Source organism: Accipiter gentilis, chromosome 33 (genome assembly GCF_929443795.1).
Source record: "Accipiter gentilis chromosome 33, bAccGen1.1, whole genome shotgun sequence".
NCBI lineage: Eukaryota > Metazoa > Chordata > Aves > Accipitriformes > Accipitridae > Astur > Astur gentilis.
This window is the reverse complement of record NC_064912.1, coordinates 992,844-1,012,164: the sequence shown is the minus strand read 5'-3', so window position 1 is coordinate 1,012,164 and position 19,321 is coordinate 992,844. Positions and strand designations below refer to the sequence as shown.

The 19,321-nt window shown below is 40.3% G+C and overlaps 1 protein-coding gene across 3 annotated transcripts in view; it reads right to left on the bottom strand.

The window, feature by feature from the left end:
- The window catches only part of IFT140 (intraflagellar transport 140), a 90,440-nt gene extending 72,073 nt beyond the window's left edge, over positions 1-18,367 (bottom strand). For 2 of the 3 annotated variants that reach the window (XM_049835569.1, XM_049835571.1), the window contains exons 1-8: positions 18,270-18,367; positions 13,474-13,649; positions 12,035-12,256; positions 8,086-8,207; positions 7,281-7,423; positions 2,330-2,505; positions 1,501-1,592; positions 238-344 (exon numbers count right to left, since the gene is read on the bottom strand). In XM_049835569.1, the coding sequence (XP_049691526.1) occupies positions 238-344; positions 1,501-1,592; positions 2,330-2,505; positions 7,281-7,423; positions 8,086-8,207; positions 12,035-12,256; positions 13,474-13,649; positions 18,270-18,303 (1,072 nt within the window). In that variant the 5' untranslated portion in view covers positions 18,304-18,367. Of the gene's footprint in view, positions 1-237; positions 345-1,500; positions 1,593-2,329; positions 2,506-7,280; positions 7,424-8,085; positions 8,208-12,034; positions 12,257-13,473; positions 13,650-17,797; positions 17,960-18,269 lie in introns of those variants that run through there. The other variant, XM_049835572.1, reaches the window with a different exon arrangement.
- Between the last annotated feature and the right edge of the window lie 954 nt (positions 18,368-19,321).

The window sequence follows — 19,321 nt, the reverse complement described above, 5'->3', positions numbered from 1 at the left end:
CCAGCTTGTGTGCCAGGAGACAACACCACACTGACACAAAGTGTGGTGAGTATCGAATGATCTCATTGTACCTTCAAAAGCACACTCCCGATCTGAACGAAAACACTTCTACATCACATGGTGTTACTGAAACCCTCAGTAACAAGACAAATATACTGAAATGACTACAGGGTACTGAAGGCTGAGGTTTGACAAGGTTTAGGATCGAGAGATCACAGCTGCCATGTTATTTCGCACCTTTAGCACTGCAGTAAGAAATACAGTTAATACATTCTCCTCCTTCAAAGCCAAATTGCACATCTGGGGAGAGTACATAGTTCTCATCTCGGTCCAAATCCCAGAACCTAAGGCACACAAAAGAAGAGTGTTAACAATGCTTTTCCTTCCAGGTGCCTTGCTAAACACAGTCAATAGGACACTGTACATGGTATTAATTTGCTGTTTCCATCATGTCCAGATCATTCAATTTTTAAAATTAAATTGCCAGCAGCTGCCTCTGGAATGTGAATTTCTTAATCTCCTTCCTTTTCCTTTGACTTCTTAATCTGCAGCATGTTTTGTGATATTCTCTTACAAAGGAGTCAGAAGCAAACACAGCTTTAAGAAAAAAAAAGAAAAGAAGTAAAGTCTAGGTGTGATTTTCCTCCTCCCTACTTGTGCTTCCTCTTCCATTTTAAGAATATTCCTTGGTTAACTAGTAGTCCTTCAGATTCCAGGTGTATTTTCTAGAACTGAACACTCAAACACATTCCTTCTTGATACTTGGTCTTTATCACATTCTCACAAAATTAACAGATGATTTTGTCTGATAGTAGCAGATAGAGTCTCAAGAAAGTGGACTACTGTTGCTAATGGAACACCCCAAAAAAAGTTAGAGGAAACAGGTAGAGTAAGTCATAGTAAAGACAGGAAAAAAAAGACTTAATACCTTTTTTAAGAAGATGCAAAAAGATAAAAACTAAAGAACATGGTACTGCAGCAGCATGGCAAAGTAACATACTTGGTTTAAAGAATTAGGGACAGAAGTAACTGAAATACTTGACATATTACAGTAACAGAGAAACATCCTGAAAAGCAAGCACTTTTTTCCTGTTGCCGATGCTATGACTATCCTGAGAATCAGACAGTAACAATGGAAGGAACATCAGAGTGGCTATCTTCTTCATGCAAAAATCCCAAATGGATATACTTTCCTAAGAAATCAATAACAGCACTCAGAAAGGAACAGGTTTGGGTAGTACTACCTGACAAAACAAAAAAAATATATATATATAAACAAAGAAAGATACAGAGAATTCATTTTTCTCCTCAAGGAAACAGATTTCATTTCATTTCTCTATTTATTTTGAGAAACAAAATTAGAAAATATTGGGAGTTTTTTCATTATTACTTAAAAAAACCCCAAACAATTCAGTAAAATATTCAGTGCACTGCAGACCGTAAACCTTTAGCTGGTACTTCTCATGGGCAGCCATAACAGCTTTAAAACAGGATTCTTACCTGATGACTGTCTCACCTAGTGCTGTAACAACAAGGCTATGGTCTATTAAAATGATGTCTGCAGAATGACCCGTCTTCCCACTCAACTTCACCTGTTAACCATAAGTAAATAAATAAATGTACAGAAGGTAGGAGGAACACACTGAAAGACAATAAGCATCTGAATTGCCTAGACTGGCTAAAAAATTAAAATGTAAGAATAACTAGACCTGTCTGTCAGTTCAGATAGACCGGTAATTTCTCTCAGACAGTGATCACCACTAAATGCATCAAGTATATGATGTATAAATTTACTAAAATAAACCTCGTAGTGGGTTAAGTAGATAAGGAGCAGTTTTTTTCTCTTGTACTAGACCTTCTTTCAGATTTGCAGACAAAGGCAGTATCACCAAGAGGAGGTACTGCTCCTACTAATCTGAAAGACAAGACAGCTCTAAGTGACTGATGATAATAAAATCGAGGACACTGACTATCAACTATTTATTCACAAGACATTTTAACAAGTATTTGATTATACTGGAATTTTCAATTCTTGTCTAATTCACTAAGACAAGGTAAATGAAGTGTAGAAGTATTAACATAGGGTCAAAATGAAAGAAACTAAGAAAACACAGGAAGGCAAGATGAAAACCATCTTTCCAAGTTCAGTAACACACCACTCCACTTTTAAATGAGCATATATTTGCTCATCAAGGTATTATCTGAGGAAAAAAAAAGAAAAAAAAAAAGAGTTGATTCATTTGTAAACAAAAAAGTGGTAATCAAAAAATTCTAACAAATACTTATAAAGATTAAACATTACAACTTTACCCTGTAGTCTAACTCTTACCTTCATGAGCTCTTCTGCCTCTCCCTCAAGAGTAACCGCATGCAAGGACAACTGCAGATTCTCTGTTATTACAAGTAAAACATCTCTTTTCTCCATGAACAGAAGCTTTTGGACCAGACTGTCTGTGGATAATACATGCCTTGTCTTTCCTTTCTCATTCACGTAATGCACAGAACCTGTAGTACATATAAACAAGGTATGGCTTTTAGTTAACAGGTTTTAGCTACAAAAATCAAAGTTGCTGCTTTCTACCTTAATAAAATATTCCTCAAGTGCTGAAGAAGTAAAAATAACCACCACTCTTTTGTCTTCTAGCTTGTCTCAAGATACAGACTACAATAGTTGACCACAGCAATAAACCAAAACTTACTCCCTTTTTCCCTATCTAGGAAATTCAGAGGGGAATAATTTAAATGCCATCATTTAAATAATTTTAAACTACAAGTAAACTTTCTGCATATGTATGCACAAATGATGGCTTCTGAAATCTTCATTATTAATAATAATTTGTAAAAGAAGAACAGCAGCTAAGAATTAGTACAATTTGCAGCAGAACCTACATTATAGAAAACTGTGGATATGAAGTTCTTCATTGTTTAGAAACACTCCACCATACACACTAAATACAGCTTTTCTACATTAATTTCGCAAGCAAATGGGATAGAGTCTTTCTAAGAACACTGACAACATAGTGTGTGACTTGGCAACTACAGCACCTTATCAACATTTGAAAAGGCATTATGATTTCATTAAATTGTAATACTGTATAAATCATGCACAGGTCTACCCAGTGAAAACAAAACCTAGAATTAGTGTAGCAGTTTGCAAATGGTATTACAGAAAGCACCCCAACAAATGAAGTCATCAAAATATGACATCTCATGGCACACACATATACTTAATTTCTTAGCAAATCATGATATTATATAAATGTGGCATTTCAAACCAGTGCAAATCAGAAAACGCTATGAAATAAAGTAATACTTTTCCCCAAAAGCTGAAGCAGAAGACACGAATGTATAAGAACGAACATTAAGGATTCAGGCTAAAATGTTGTACCCAACAGGCAATGTGATGTAGCTAACGAAAAAGAATGTTTTAATTTCCAAAACTCTTGCAAATATATTATCATCCTCTACATTCCAACTATATAAAAATAATTCAAAATCCTCTCCCACCTCCTCCCACACTGCTTCATTGTCTCCCTGAAATAAAACACTGAACCGATAACTTCATCTCTGTTGTTAAATCACAGAACAGTTTTCGTTGGAAGGGTGTCGTGGTTTAAGCCCAAACACAAAACACCATGAGGCTGCTCACTCACTCCTCCCCCCCAGTAGGATGGGGAGGAAAAAATACAACAAAAAGCTCGTGGATCAAGACAAGGACAAGGAGAGATCACTCACCACTTATGGTTATGGGCAAAAACCAGACTCAACTTGGAAAAAACCAGAATCAATTTAATTTGTACCAATCAAACAAACAAAAAAAAAAGATAATGGGAAGTAAAACCAAATCTTAAATCACCTTCTCCCACCCCTCCCTCCTTCCTGGGCTCAACTCCACTTTCGATTTATCCACCTCCTCCCCCCGGTGACGCAGGGGGAAGGGGAATGGGGCTTGGGGTCAGTTCATCACACCTTGTCTCTGCCACTCCTTCCTCCTCAGGGGGAAGACTCCTCACTCTTCCCCTGCTCCAGTGTGGGGTCCCTCCCACAGAAGACAGTCCTCCATGAACTTCTCTGGCATGGGTCCTTTCCATGGGCTGCAGTCCTTCATGAACTGCTCCAGCATGGGTCCTTTCCACAGGCCACAGTCTTTCAGGCACAGGCTGCTGCAGCGCGGGCTTTCCCATGGAGTCTCGGGGCATCCACCTCCTTCGGCATGGGGGCATCCACCTCCTTCGGCATGGGGTCCTCCACGGGCTGCAGGTGGGCATCTACTCCCTGCTCACCTCCATGGGCTGCAGGGGGACAGCCTGCCATCTCACCACAGGCTGCAGGGGCATCCCCTCCTCTGGTGCACCTCCTCCCCCTCCTTCTTCTTCACTGACCTCAGTATCTGCATAGGTGTTCCTCTCACATTCCACTCCCTTCCCCGCTGCATGTTCCCCTTCTCTGTGTAACCTAGTGTCTCACTACCCTCACAGTAAAGACTTTCTTCCTTATAACTAATATAGAACTACCCCCTGCAAGTTTAAAACCGTTACCCCTCATCCTATCAGTACAGACTCTGGTAAGAAGTTTCCGTCCATCTTTCTTATAAGCTCCCTTTAAGTACTGAAAGACTGCTATAAGGTCTCCCTGGAGCCTTCTCTTTCCCAGGGTGAACAACCCCAACTCTCTCAGCCTTTCTCATGGGAGAGGTTCTTCCAGCCCTTGGATCTTTTCCATGGCCTCCACTGGACGTGCTCTAACAGGTCCATGTCTTTTTTGTGCTGGGGACCCAAGAGCTGGATGCAGTACTGCAGGTGGGGTCTCACCAGAGCAGAGCAGAGGGGCAAGCTCCCCTCCCTCGACCTGCTGGCCACTCTGCTTTTGATGCAGCCCAAGACACAATGGACCTTGTGGGCTGCGAGTGCACATCGCCGGCTCACATCCAGTTTTTAATCCACCAGTACCCTCAATTCCTTCTCCACGGGGCTGCTCTCAATCCATTCATCCCCCAGCCTGTACCGATACTGGGGACTGTTGGGATAGTTCTCCAATGTAGCATTTTCTATCACACCGATACCCATTTATTGTAGTAATACTTTGCAGTACTGACTCTACTGAATCTCAAGTTAAAGGGATCTTTTACAAGAAACAGACAATCCCTTAATTTTATTTGCCATCTGAAATTGTTTCATAAGTTAAATTAACCTTCTGTACTTGAATATTACCATACAAAGTATCAGGTATTGCACAGATAACACTACCACTATTCTGAAGCTACTTAGGTGGTTAGAAAGAGGGTTCTAGCTTTCCAAGTAACTTTGAGAAAGTTGTCACACTGTATCACACAAGAGACTAATCTCAGAAGTTAACAAATCTGAGCTAATTGAGTAGAGCAAATAACTCTGAGACTCCAAAGACAAAAAGCAGCAGAAAGTGTATGCTGATTACGAAATACAAAAAGGACCAGAAGGGAATTATTACTCATGACCTGAAAGGTCGGCAGTGAAGACAAACAAGGGTGCATTCAGTAAAAATATCAGGATGACTTCCACTATTCAGGTTATGCTAATACCTGTGCCAGTCATCTCAAATGCTCAGAATGAAGATGATTCTTTGTGCTTATAGTTGCAAAACAACCTCCAAAAATTGTTATCAGTTCAGGTAGCCTCTCTTCAGATAAGCATCTCATGTAACATATTACCTGAACTGCATCCATTGTTTTACTGCAATGATGGGTGTTTTGGAAGCATCAAAAAAATCTACACTAATAAATACTCAAAACTTGGGAGGTTTTTTTGTTTTGTTTCGAGCTTTTTTGAGAAGCTTAATTGTTTATTTAGTTTTGCTTTTGCTCTATTGTTTTTAGTCAAATCTCTGTTGAGATATTTAAAAGAATGCAATAAGAATTTTTTTTTTAATTCATTTTTATTGAACAAGTTTGGTCTGAGAATCCATACTTTAGAGGAAATTTACAGGTCACATTTAAACACTATGAAAACATTAACTGATTCTGAAGTTATGACAGATCACTAACTAGATTAAGAACTGGTTCCAGAATACATATGCCCAAATCAACCTAAGCAATGAGACTGCTCAAAAGAAACAGTCTGTATCATTTGACTGAAATTTGAAAGGTTTGAACAGTAGGACCAAGAAACAAGATGTGAAGCACAGCCACTTGCAAGATACAGAGTCTGTCCCTAGATGGAGCTGTGTACCACCACAACACTTGCTTTGAAGGTGAGGCTGGAACAAGCACAGATACTCAAAGATTCTCTCCTTGTACATTTAAGTGCCCTGTAACCCCTTTTCATTTAAATGGTTCATATCTAGTAAAGAGGCCTGTAACTCACAAATCGAATGAAGGTACAGCCCTCTGTTCTGCAAAACCAACATACAGCTGGACAATGCCACTGCTGCAATAATACAGAAGCTATACTGGTGTGATGGGTCTCATTCTTGATAACATAAACACTGAATCAAAATGTAATTGAGCTGCAGAACTAGCATAACTTAAATATTTTTCAGAGTAGTTAACACTTGAATCGAGAGGATTACATACTCGAATTGCCTACCAGAAACATACTCATTACAGTATTTGTCACACACATTCTGGCTCCAGTCCAAAGAGTTAGCAGGTTAGAGATAGAAGGCATCATGAGAACAATTGGGATAGAAGCACATGAGCTCGGAGGAAACTAGTACCCAGAACAGTAAAAAGAAGAGCAAAAGACAAATAGCAGGGAAGAAATTATATTAGGAAGAAAACTAACAAAACAGATACTCAGACTTTTTTTGCTTCCTTAGACTGAAGCATCGTTTCAAAACATGAGAAAAAAGTGAAAAAGTAAATCAATAATTTACTTTAAAAGGTATGTTGTAGCAGCAGTTGCCCATTTCTAGAAAAAAAACCAAACCAAAACTGCAACACATGCATTATTTTGAAGCTTTGCACAAAATCCTGACAATTTCTAATTTTATTTACACTTAGCTGTTGGAGATCGTTTTCCTTATGCTCACTTCTTTGGGAACCTGACTAATTCAATACCTATGGTGTCCTTTTGAGAAAGGACTCACCCTGAAGATGCTAAGATTTTAATAATTTATTAATTTCTTCTTACCAAACAATCTTCAACTCCTATGAATATTCTATCCTGTTGGATATATGAATATGAGGATATATGGATATAATCTAGATGTTGGATATATGAAAATAGGACTATCATGCACTGAGCTATTTTGAAGCATTAAGGAAACAAATTTACATCAGACTGGAAAAGTGGTTTTGCTCTTACCATCTGTCAAAGTAATAAAGAAGGAGAGTCCTTCCTGGAGTCCCATTTTCAGAGGTGCTCCTGTTCCAGCTTTTCTCCAGTTAAACTTATCCAAGGCCTTCTCATCACCACTCACAGCTGCTTTTGCCAGCTGTACAAAGTCCCTGCAAACAGCGATACTTAATTTCCAATTCCATACATAAGAGTACTCTCTATCTCAAAGAACAGATGAGTTGTTAATAAAACACATTGTAAAGAGAGAATAGAGATGTTTCATACACTGATTTGAAAAAGGACAAACTCAAAAGAGATAAAAAGTAAAATTTTAGTACTAGTTTTCATTTGCATTGTTCCACCTGTTCTTCCATAAGCATCATTATTTTTACAGAGATGTGAAACAGAAGTGGCCCACACAAGGAAAATTCTTTTTTATTACTAGAGCTGTTCCCTATTTCTTGCTTGGAGAGGAAATAAATAATAATGTTTAAGAAGTGACTTTTAATTTTTCTTGCCAATAGATAGTTGTGTTTTCGGTGTGCTTTCTGCTTTTCACAATCAGCAACATTGCTAATTAGAAGAACTAAAGGAAGAAGAGTCAACAGCAACAGAGAGAAAGGTACGCATGAAAGGAAGAAGATCTGTTGCTGCATACAGGACACAAAGAGCCAGCTACTAGAGCAAGAGAGGAACTGGAAATAAAGGACAGTTAGGAGAAGAACTTTTTCTAGATTATTTAAAAAAAGGTTTGTCTGTGAGTAGGATTTTTTTTCTGGGGAACAAAAGAAAGACCTGGTCTACCAGTGTTCTGACAGGGCACAATACTTACTCGCCAGGAGGAGGTGGTCGAAAGACACAGCGAGACAGACATTTTCCATACTCTTGTTTCAGCAGAGCAGGACCCTGCACTCTGCCTCGCTGGTCCATTCTCCATAGAACCAAGACACCATGCTAGAAAAAGACAAGAGTTAATTAATTACACTTTGCACACAGATGAGGATCCAGACTCCAACTACTCAGTGCACATGAAAATAAACATTTTCTTGACAGAGCAACACCTTTCCTTTCATTTAGTTGACACACAATTACTCCCACTTAAAACTAAGCCACAAGAAATAAGAATTATCTTTAACATTATATTATTTGCTCACTCAAAATCAATTATCTAAAAAAGCTTGTTGGTCATATCCATTCTTAGTAAAATGACACTGCCAGAGAAATTAAATGGAACAGCCTTGGTTTTCCTCTGCTAGCAGCATATGCAAATATTTTTTTAGGTAACTCTCTTTCCACTTTTTTCTTGCAAGTATTCCAATTGCTAAAAGAAAAGATATTGAGATAAAGGATAGTAAAGCATAAGATACACATCCCTGAGCAAGTGCATATAACACTGATATAGATGAGCATGAGTATATGATTAGACACATGTGAAATCACAGGATACAGGTAACCTAAGGGAAAAATTTCAGAATTTCTAGGGTACACATTCAAGTACAACAAGAATTCATTTTTAGAAACAGAACTTAGTAACTAGAAGAATCATAGATGCCAAAGAAAGGAAGACTGGTTAGCTAATTAACTCAACAGTGGTCGATATAAGGTGGCCCTCAGAGCTTGCCACAGTTTCTGAAGGTAACACCCATTTTGCAGTGCCAGCTCAGAATGAGCACCAAACCCCTGGTGACTGGAAAGAATGGAGAAGGCAGAGAAGCAAAAAGACAGTTCAGCATGACATACACATTAACCATCCCAACAAACTGACTTACGCTACAGCCTCACAGCTGAAATTTTAAGATTATTGTTATTTATTGTTGTTGTTATGTTAGTGCTTACGGAACCAAATTGCATTTGGAGGCCCTCTGTGTAAGCATTACATGAAAAAAAACCAGCAAAAATTTGCAATATCAAGTTCAATCTCATTTTATTTCATTAAGGTAGATAACAATAAAGTGGTATTATAATTTGCTCTATTTTTCTTTATTGTTTTCAATGGAGTGTGGTCTTTCTAGAAAAATGAAAAAGACTAGTAGCAGTGGTACGCTCTATAAACACTCTTCACAATCCTAACTAGAAGCCACATGAGATGCAGCTGAGGCCTTCCAAGGTAACATTTCCTACTTTTTTTCCCAAGAATCAAGGTTCTAACTTCTTTTCAGCAGTAAGATGATAATTTTTATACCACCCAAAACCGTTCATTAAGTGCAATGCTGTCTCTTACAGCTTAAAGAATGTGACACAGCCGTGCATCTGTGAAACTGCTATACTCCTGTTACAAGAGGCTACCTGCGGTTCATACAATGTTTGCTGGTTACTTCTGGAAGTCACAGGATCCCATGATCTGAAAGTTCATGTCCTGTTGGCTCCTCCTCTCACTTTTTCCTCAGCTTTAAATGTCACCAAATTCCAGGGATTCCAATTATGAACATGTGCACCATTAATAAGCTGGAGGAAAAACCTGCAGCTTTATAAAGCTGCTTACCTTCCTTCCATCCCCTTCCAGATATCTCACCCTGTATCCAGATAACTTAGTTGCAAACTCAATTCTGAGTTTGGAACACATGAGACCAGAAACAAAAAAGCTCACTACCTGTTCTAAGTTGTAGTGGTTGTAGAAAGGATGCAGAATCGGTCTGTTTTCAAATGTTATTTGAAAAGGACAAAGGACATCAACCTTATCATCTGTAAGATATACTCTTACCTGTATCTTCCCAATCATTCTTAAAAACTCAAAGCTTTAGCTCCTTGTTATAAAGGCTATTTGCCTTATAAGTAGGCTTTCATTATAGAAAACACCTACATCCTTAAGATTCTTTTGTGTGATCAAAACCCAGAAGTCATCCATGTTATTTGTTACTTAAAACACAAATTAAGAGCTTCTGATTTTCACAGCATCCTATTCCAACTTTAAGAAGTTCTTTTCAAATAATTTTCTTGCAACTCGGGATTTATGACTGGATGTTCTCAGCTGAGCACTCTCAGTTATAAAGTCCCAGTGAAGATCAAACAAACTAATTCAGCGCCCAAATATTTATCTTCTTTCTAAGGGTATTCCTCCGGTATGAACAGAGTATGATCCTGGCAGCACTCACCTAATAGAAGTTACCTGAATATAAACCTTCATGGGAAACATTTTAAAAATAAATTTAACAGCTACTGAGAAAGACGTAGGAAATGAAGCATACCTATGCTGCACATCAGACCATGGTACAACAACGCTGAGTGCGCAACAACACAAGGGATGAGCAGGCCCACCCAGTGCACTACCGGGCAGAGAAACCATCTAACCAGAGCTAGCCAAGATGCTGAACCAGCTGCGTGCTCAGCCTCACAAGCCTAGGCTCTGAGCAAGGCTGATTAGCTCAAGCTGGCCACTACACACACAGCTACAGGTTTTTAAGGACCCACATTTCATTGGCCAGGGACACCAGGGAGTACCTTGAACTGCACTCAACTGTGTGTTTCAATGTCTGCAGAGGGTAACACAGCTATTTTGCAATAATGAACTTTTCCGAGTTCAACTGTGCTGCTGTTCTATCTATTGAGGTTGGTCTTTCCAAATACAGCAGTTGAAACTACCTGAAACTGAAGATCATTCCTGTCAACACATGCAGAGGCTTTGTTTTGTCATGTTAAGGTATTTCCTTGAAACCGCCACTTATTCTGCACCGATTAATACTCTCATCAGAGGAGCAGTTAGGATGAGTCTATAAAATTGTTAAATTTGCCCATAAGAATGGCTATATGTGTTTTAAAGTGACTTTATTACCATGATCTGACACTAAATAAATCAATTTGAAAAAAGTTTGTTCATAAATGTAGGGTTAATGTAAGCTGTGGCTACATTAATGTATTATCTCCATATAAATGAGGCCTAAGTTACACTGTGCATCACCTTCTTTTGGTGCTTTTTTTGTCTGGGCAGTATTTTCTTTTTTCTAATAGAGAGGATAAATTTTGAATTTCTGTATTTCTGTCAAGTGCAGCAACAGACTTTTACAAACAAAAATTTTAAATTGTATTTTCCTCTGACTAATGTAGAATTCTCAAAGAGCAGAACTGAAATTCTTGGATGAGCTTAAGTTTATATCAGGGTCGTCTTTTTTTTTTTCCATTTGCTTACTCCAGAACTGGCAAAACCAGAATTTTCTATGAATTCTGAATACTAAATATTCAACAGCTAGTTTCTCATTTCACTATATAAAAGGACAACCAGCTCATCAAGAAATAAACACTGTCACATTTCAATGTTTTCCACAACATATTTTCCATACAATGTTTGACTCATTTTTAGAGTATTAATAAAAACAGAACAAGTAAAATTAGCATGGGTTTTTTGTACTTAAGTAAGCATTGCTATGCACTCACTACAGATGAATGTGTTGTAGCCGGAATTTGTTTCTCGACATCTGGGCTTTACTCCTGAGTCTGCCACAAAATTTGTGCATAGACAGGAGCAAATAATTAAAATTGTCTATGCCTCAATTACCCCATCCATTAAATAGCCTTAAACCCTAACCTACTGTTCAGTGCATACTGAGCTTAGATACACTTTTCATTAAAGATAAATGATAAAACAGCAACAAGTACTGTAGAAAAAGTTAAACCACTGAGATTTTATTTTACTCCCTAACAGTTTTAATTTGTTCCTAAAGCGAGGAAATTTATCTCCCCTGCAATTATCCCTTCCACTAAAAATCCATTCCATAATTCCTTCCCATCACAAGGCTTGCACCACTGTGCTCCACATCAAACACACATTTGGCATTTCAGCTACTCACCCTGTCACCAGACACAAGGCTGGTACCATTTGTACTCCAGTTTAGGGCTGTAATTTTCGCATTATGATTTGGTGGTACAGCATGGTGCTCCTTATCTTGTTTGTTAAGTATCACAACTTCTCCAGACTCCCAGCCTGCTGCAAGAATCGGTCTAGAGGGGTGCCAGGAAAGTGATGTGACCTGAAAGTTTCTCTCAACATGTGCATCGGACACATGCTCTCCCTGAAAATGGAAGTAAAGTGCAAGCTCAGTACAAGGACGTAACTAAACCTTCGGATTTGCTTCCCAGTCAACAAGATATTTTTCTGTGATAAAGGACTGGCGTGTAATTGAGCTTCCTGCAAGAGATACAAAGTGGCTGCAAAAATTCTCTTTACAGCTATTTCACATGCATAAAAGTGTGCTACAACATGCAGTACATCCACTTGAAAATTCCTAGTGAAAACACAGCAGTGTTGACTGCTTCACTCTGATTTTCCAGGCTATTCTTCCCTCACAGCATAAATGAACAGCTCTCACTGAATATCAAGCCTTTACTCCTGTATGAAGGTTAAGAAGGCTTTGAGCACATTTCAAGGTAAAAAAACCCAACTTTTGAAAAAGAATAAAGCACATCACTGAGAACACAGAATAATATAATGCTTAAATGGCTCTTAAAGGTAGACCCTCCTTTGCGCATAGTTTGCAACAACATTTCAGGTAAATCATTTAACCTTTCTATGTATTTATTTTTCCATTTGTAAAATTTGGATGACAATTTTTCACAATACACTTTGAAAAGTATACATTTTATAGGCTACTCGTATTAGCAGATGTAAACATTTCCAGTACTTCTGCTGCTAGATAGCTTGTAGTACCGTTTCCCTAAATAGTACACTTTTTTCCTGAAAATTATGCAAACCGAAGTCCTACGCAAGCCTCTTGTGTAAAGTTTAGAGTATGCAAAGGAAATATCTGTCTACAGGCAGAAACCATAGCAGGAAACAACCTACTCAAATGGAACAAGCAGATTCTAGCAATCAGTTCACTATCAGAGTGGAGGAATTATTTTTTTAATTTACATTTCTTAGTACATTTTATTCACTTAGAGTTTAAAAAAAAAAAGCATGTGTCCATTTTCCTTATAAGCCTGAAATTCTCATACTACAAGAAGTAAAAAGCAAATTGGTAACCATCACAAACAAGACTTAAAGGCTGTAAAAATTAAATTTCAATTGAAAGATCAATTCAGTTTATGAAGACCTTTTTATAAAATACATGTAATTAGTAGCTGATGAATCTGACATGTCTTAGATAGCACAGGACACGGATAGTAATTAAAATCCAGAGTGAGGGATTCAAGGAGCATAAGTGAGGCTGCACATATATAGATTAAAAAAGTTAAGTTTCAAACCAGCAAATTTATATCAAGCCCAAAAGCAAAGTTGCAGATTATTTACCTGTTCCAGGTAGATATCCACACAGCCCCCAGATGCTGTGCTGATAGAAGCAACTGCCAGGAGTGGATGAAGTGGGTGCCATGCTATATGAGAAGGGGAGGCCACTGAATCAGGAGCTTCTGTTCTATGATCCACATACACAGCCATAACAACAGAAGTGGTCACAGACTGCAAACCTGTACAAGGAAAACAAACATTTCTAGCAGGTATGCTTAAGTATATAATATATATGTACACACTATATATATGTACACTATATTATATATAATAACAAGAATGCTTAAAAAAAGGGGAAAAAATAAAGCTACAGCATCACCTTGTTAATATGCATTACTCAGACAGGAAAAAGGTCATAGTGGTATTTTCAAAAAATACAAAGGAATACTGACCCTTGTAGTCTGTAGATTAGATTCACAGTGCGCATAGGCTAGTACCAATCTCTCACTAATGGCTTGCGCTGGCTTATTTCAGAGGACTCTGAAATGTCTCAGAATTTACCCAAAAGCTACTTCCAGTACTTCAAATCCAACGATGTCAATTAATGTGAAGACAGAGCAATTTTATGTTGTGAAGTCTCACATCTGGGCTTTCGAAGTAAGTTTTAACAGTTGTCACCGCTTTGGAGCTTGTACTGTTGAAATTATGCAAGATTAGTTTAACTCGTATTACCTGTTATCTACATTTGAACTGTTACCTATATTTGAATGAAAATACTCAATAAGTGCCGATGTTACAAGGAAAAGAACCTGAAAGCAATGCTGTTTTCAGAGTTGTGTGTCAGAAATGGAGGAAGTCACTAAGAATCTTTAATATTTTATATACAGAGATGGTCTCTGGGATTTCTGTTGTGTGATCTTACCAGCTTTGTTTCAAAAGAAAAACAGCTGGAGAGAAACACCTCGAGTTATCAGCAAATAATGCCAAGACCTAGTGAAAAAAACCCCAACAAACCATTCAAATAAATATTGAAGTGGTTTGCATCTTTATTTCATGTTTTTTAATGGTTTTCTTGAATTTCTAGTTCTGTTCCAAAATACTGTACCCATTCTACTACTACTTGTTCTCATTTCATCCATTTCATTTTACTCTAATTGGAAGAATTTAGTCCATATTTGAATATAAGCTTTATATGGGCTCAAACTTTGAACTAATAGAAAAATTCACTTCAGATTCATACAAAAATTTGAGATGCCTAAAAAAAAAAAAAACCAAACAAAAAAACACCACATTTGGTATGAAATAATGGTTTTATCACACAAAACCACACAGCTGTAATGCCTTTTCTAAAGCCACCTTTTTCTGCTGTTAAGGGTTCTTTGCATCTGTAGTCACAAATATTATTTATTATTATTCAGTTATTTCAGTCCCCTGCAGATAAGTTTGTCAAGTTTACAAACCGCATCTCTTGATCAACTCACTAATGGGTACATCAAGCCACATTGTCTGCTTTCCTACAGGTGACTGTCAGCTTGTTCCAAGTAGGAAAACTATAGCTAACTATCCCTTTTGGCATTAATAGACAGCAAGAACAATTTTTCAGTCAATACTGTATATATTTTAAAAAAGGCAGACTAGCACTTACTAAAAAAAGATTCAGTGATATTGTCATGTAAATTATGGAGAATCCCTAATATAAAACACTTTTCACCATCTCAATAACTATACAAAATTGTGCAGGAGACTGCTGTATGCAAATAAATAAATTGCTTATATAAATGGATTACTCAGTGGTGTAAAAAAAAATCACTAAACCAACATTCATTTGCTTGCTGTAATCTTGGGAATTCATTATTCGCATGTTTACTGCTGCTTCAAGCTCTTGTATTTACACTCTGTAGCTTTGACAGATGCTTCTTCAAAAAAGCCTTCAAAGAAAAAAAATTAAAACCAAGTAACCCTAACTCTAAAAATTATTCTGGCACTGCACGTTCTATTTTTTCAAGGTCTAAAAGACAAGAATTTCTGAAAAAGTTAACCACTTTGTGGCTTGGAATAGAACATGACCAAGTCCAGATATCTGATCTTAGTAATCTGATACACCTGATGGACACTTTTGAAACAACCCACAAGCACTTCACAAAAACTGTAAGAGCTCATAGAATACAGAATGGTTTGGGGTTGGAAGGGACCTTTGATGATCATCTAGTCCAACCCCCCTGTGTGGGCAGGGACATCCTTCACTAGATCAGTTTGATCTAAGCCCCATCCAACCTGACCTTGGAAACATCCAGTGATGGGGCATCCACAACTTCTCTGGGCAACGTGTTCCAGTGTCTCACCACCCTCACCATAAAATGCTTCCTCCTTATGCCCAAACTAAGCCTACCGTCTGCCAGTGTAAAACCATTACCCCTTGTCCTATCAGTATGGGCCCTGGTAAGATGTCTCCCTCCATCTTTCTTATAAGCCCCCTTTAAGTACTGAAAGGCTGCTATAAGGTCTCCCTGAAGCCTTCTGTTTCCCAGGCTGAACAACCCCAACTCTCTCTCAGTCTTTCTTCACAGGAGAGGTGCTCCAACCCTCTGATCACATTCGTGGCCCTCCTCTGGACCCACTCTAACAGGTCCATGTCCTTCTTATGTTGAGTTGAACGCAGTACTCCAGGTGGGGTCTCACCAGAGCAGAGTACAGGGACAGAATCCCCTCCCTTGACATGCTGGCCACGCTGCTTTTGATGCAGCCCAGGATATGGTTAGCTTTCTGGGCTGCGAGGACACATTGCCAGCTCATGTCCAATTTTTTATCCACCAGTATCCCCAATCCCTTCATCCCGCAGTCTGTACCAATACTGGGGATTGCCCCAACCTTGCACTTGGCCTTGTTGAACTTCATGCGGTTCACACAGGTGAGCATTAGACATGATGTTAATGTCTGCCCACAGAGAGAAGTTTAAGAGAGGTTCAAGGTCATTCTCTGCCCCTGTTCTTAACTGGCCAGAGACAAGCCAGCTGTAGTCCAGACATCATACACCCATACTAACGTAGCCCTGCACATGGGATATCAGGTCCTTTGGGGAAATCAAGCCTTATTTCAGGGTTTATCAGCTCACAGGTCATACACCACCAACACAGGGACCAATGCAGATTGATAAGTGGCCATCATGTCAGAGCATGGGCAAAGGACTGGGTTTGTCTGCAGCCACCAACACAGATGTGCATAAGATTTTACAAGGAGTTAGTAATTCTGTGAGTAGGGGAAGATTATCCTTTGATAGCGGGTGATTTCCCTCAGCTCCTCAGAACCTCTCAATTCATTACTTACAAGTTGACAGAGTATTAAAATAAATTACAAACCAAATAGCCTTTATTTGTTTGGGTTTAATTTTCTGGCATTTATGTAGGTCACCTCAAGATTCCTATTGCTACAAATGACAACAGTGAGCCAGAACACATGCACGTATTTCAAAAGACAACCATCTATGTTCAGGAAAAATAAAAATATTTTTCATCATGCTATTCTGTCTTTGCTGGTAATTCTTAAAAAGCTACTTTTATGCTCTGTATGACAACATTGTCAGCACATTTAGCATCTAAGACAGGCTGATTATGATTAGGTTTGCTATTCTTGTGGAACTGCAACCGGCCACAAGCTTACCATAAAATCCATCACCAAGTATATTCATAAAATGAGTTTTCTGTATGCATTGCCATGATGTTTCCCTGACAAGACTTGACAGCTACCTTGCAAAAACATGCTGGGTTTTTTTGTTTTTTTTTTTCATATAATCTCCACCTGTAAGAAATGCTAACTTTTAAAAACGTGTAAAAAATTAGAAATACAGAAAAGAGTTCGGAATTACAAAATTGAGTTACACTACAAGACGACAGCTAATGACTAAATACTGTTCCCTCTAACTAGTAAAAGAGAAAGCGTAAATAGTAAAAATCCGCTTAAATCCTGAACCCGCACCGAGGGAGATGGAGCCAGCTAGAGCAGGGGGACCAGCCCAGCCCACTCCACTCCCCGAGCGGTTCCTCCGCCCGCGGGGCAGCGCCTCGCGTGGGCCGGAGCCTGCCCGGGGCACCTCGGCCGAGCTGGAACCCTCCTTCGCCAACACCACAGGACAGCGGGCCCGCCGAGCCCGCCAGAAGCGACCGCTCCCGGCTCGGTGAACACTCGGGTCCCGCCCGCCACGTTCGCGCCCCGTGGGCCCGCCGGCAGAGCCGGCCGCTCCCGCAGGCAGCGCCCCGGCCGCCCGCCACCGGCCCCGCTCCCTCAGGACGGGCCCAGACCGACCGGGAAGAAGCCGGCCAAGCCGCTGAGGACTCCCAGTGCTTCCCCTCGGGCCGACCGCGGCGGGCCGGCGCCCCCCGCCCTCTCCTACCTGCCGGCAGCCCCGGAGCTCGGTCCCGGCGCTGAAGGCCGCACTGGCTCCGAGATGCATCGCGTTACCCCTGACAACGGGGAGCGCCCCCAGCACGGAAATTGCCGACCTAGAGCCGAAGAGTCACGGAAACAGCCGAAGCGGTCCGCGGGCACGCCGGAGAGAGACGGAAAGTGCCGAGCGCAGCGGAGGGGCGGGCGCGGGCCGGCACCGAGCGTCCCGCGTTCTCTTCCCGAAGCCAGCAGCGACCGCTCCGGGCCGAGTCGCCTTCGCCCACCGAACGAAGGGGGGGGGGCTGGAAGCGCCGCTGCCCCCAGCCAGGCCCTAACCCCCCGAAGCACGTTACCGAAGGAGGGCTGCCCCTCGGCCGGGCTGCGCGGCAGGCCCCACGCCCCCACCCACACCCTGCCCCTCGGCAGGGAAACCAGCAAACACCTGCGGGCACGACCCCACCTCCCCCTTGGATACCCACTCTCGGGGCTCCGGCTGGCGAGACCCCAAATCATAAAGGGCAGCTTTCAAGCATCGGTGGCCGTCTTCAGGATTTAGCAAGTGAATCCGTGAGGAACTTGCTAAACAAGGATGGCAGACTGTGCAGCTTCCTGGGAATCAAGATTCGATCACAAACTCTTCAGGACCCTGAACATGGATTAAACATCCACTGCAACACAGCCTGAGCCAACCGAAACGTAGCGAACTATAAATGCATGCTGTAACCGTATGTGATTATACAGCCCGGAGTTCATTGGCTCTTTGAGAGCTTTTGTGGGAAAAGGGATCTGGTAACTTCTTAAGACAGTGGCCAAGTTTTTCTAGTAACATCTAAGTGAAAATAGCCCCAACAAAGCCCTCCTGCTGCTCCCCCAGCACCCCTGGGCACAGCAGGTACAGCCCAGGTCAAGGACAGCACAGCTCCACCTCCAGTCCTCAGTGGTGCTGGGCCCGCATTCAGCCTTAACAGCCAGGTTTACCCAAAATGTTCAAAAGAGACAATTCAAGACCTAATCCTCATACCACTGTCAACTCCACGATCATTTGTAATTCCTCTCAAGTCACAACACTTCCACACAAAACAGATTAAAAGAGGCCACACCTCTAGTACAGCTGTGACTAACAGCTTCTGCATGCACTAACTTACATTGACTCTGGCCACGTGTAACACCTTGTGTAATTTACATGGTGTTTCACACTGCTTCCCTTTTCCAAATATACAGCAGTTACTGGGACCCTCCTGACAAAAAAAGCCCATCGGTTTTGTCAGCAAGTAGGAAAAAGTACTAGGTAGGAGGCAGACTGCATTAAAACACACCGTATCTCTTCCAGAACTTAAAGATGGGCTTTAGGTAGGGAGGCAAAACACTGGCTTTAGATCTTCTTGCTACAAGCTCAGCAACCCCCTCTAAAACAAATTGTTTTTTAAGAAGCAGAACTGAAAGTCCTGTTTTCTGTAGCTTTTTATCTCATGCTTTAATTATCTTCTCCCTTACAAGGCATCAACTCTAACAAAGTTATTTATGGCATCTT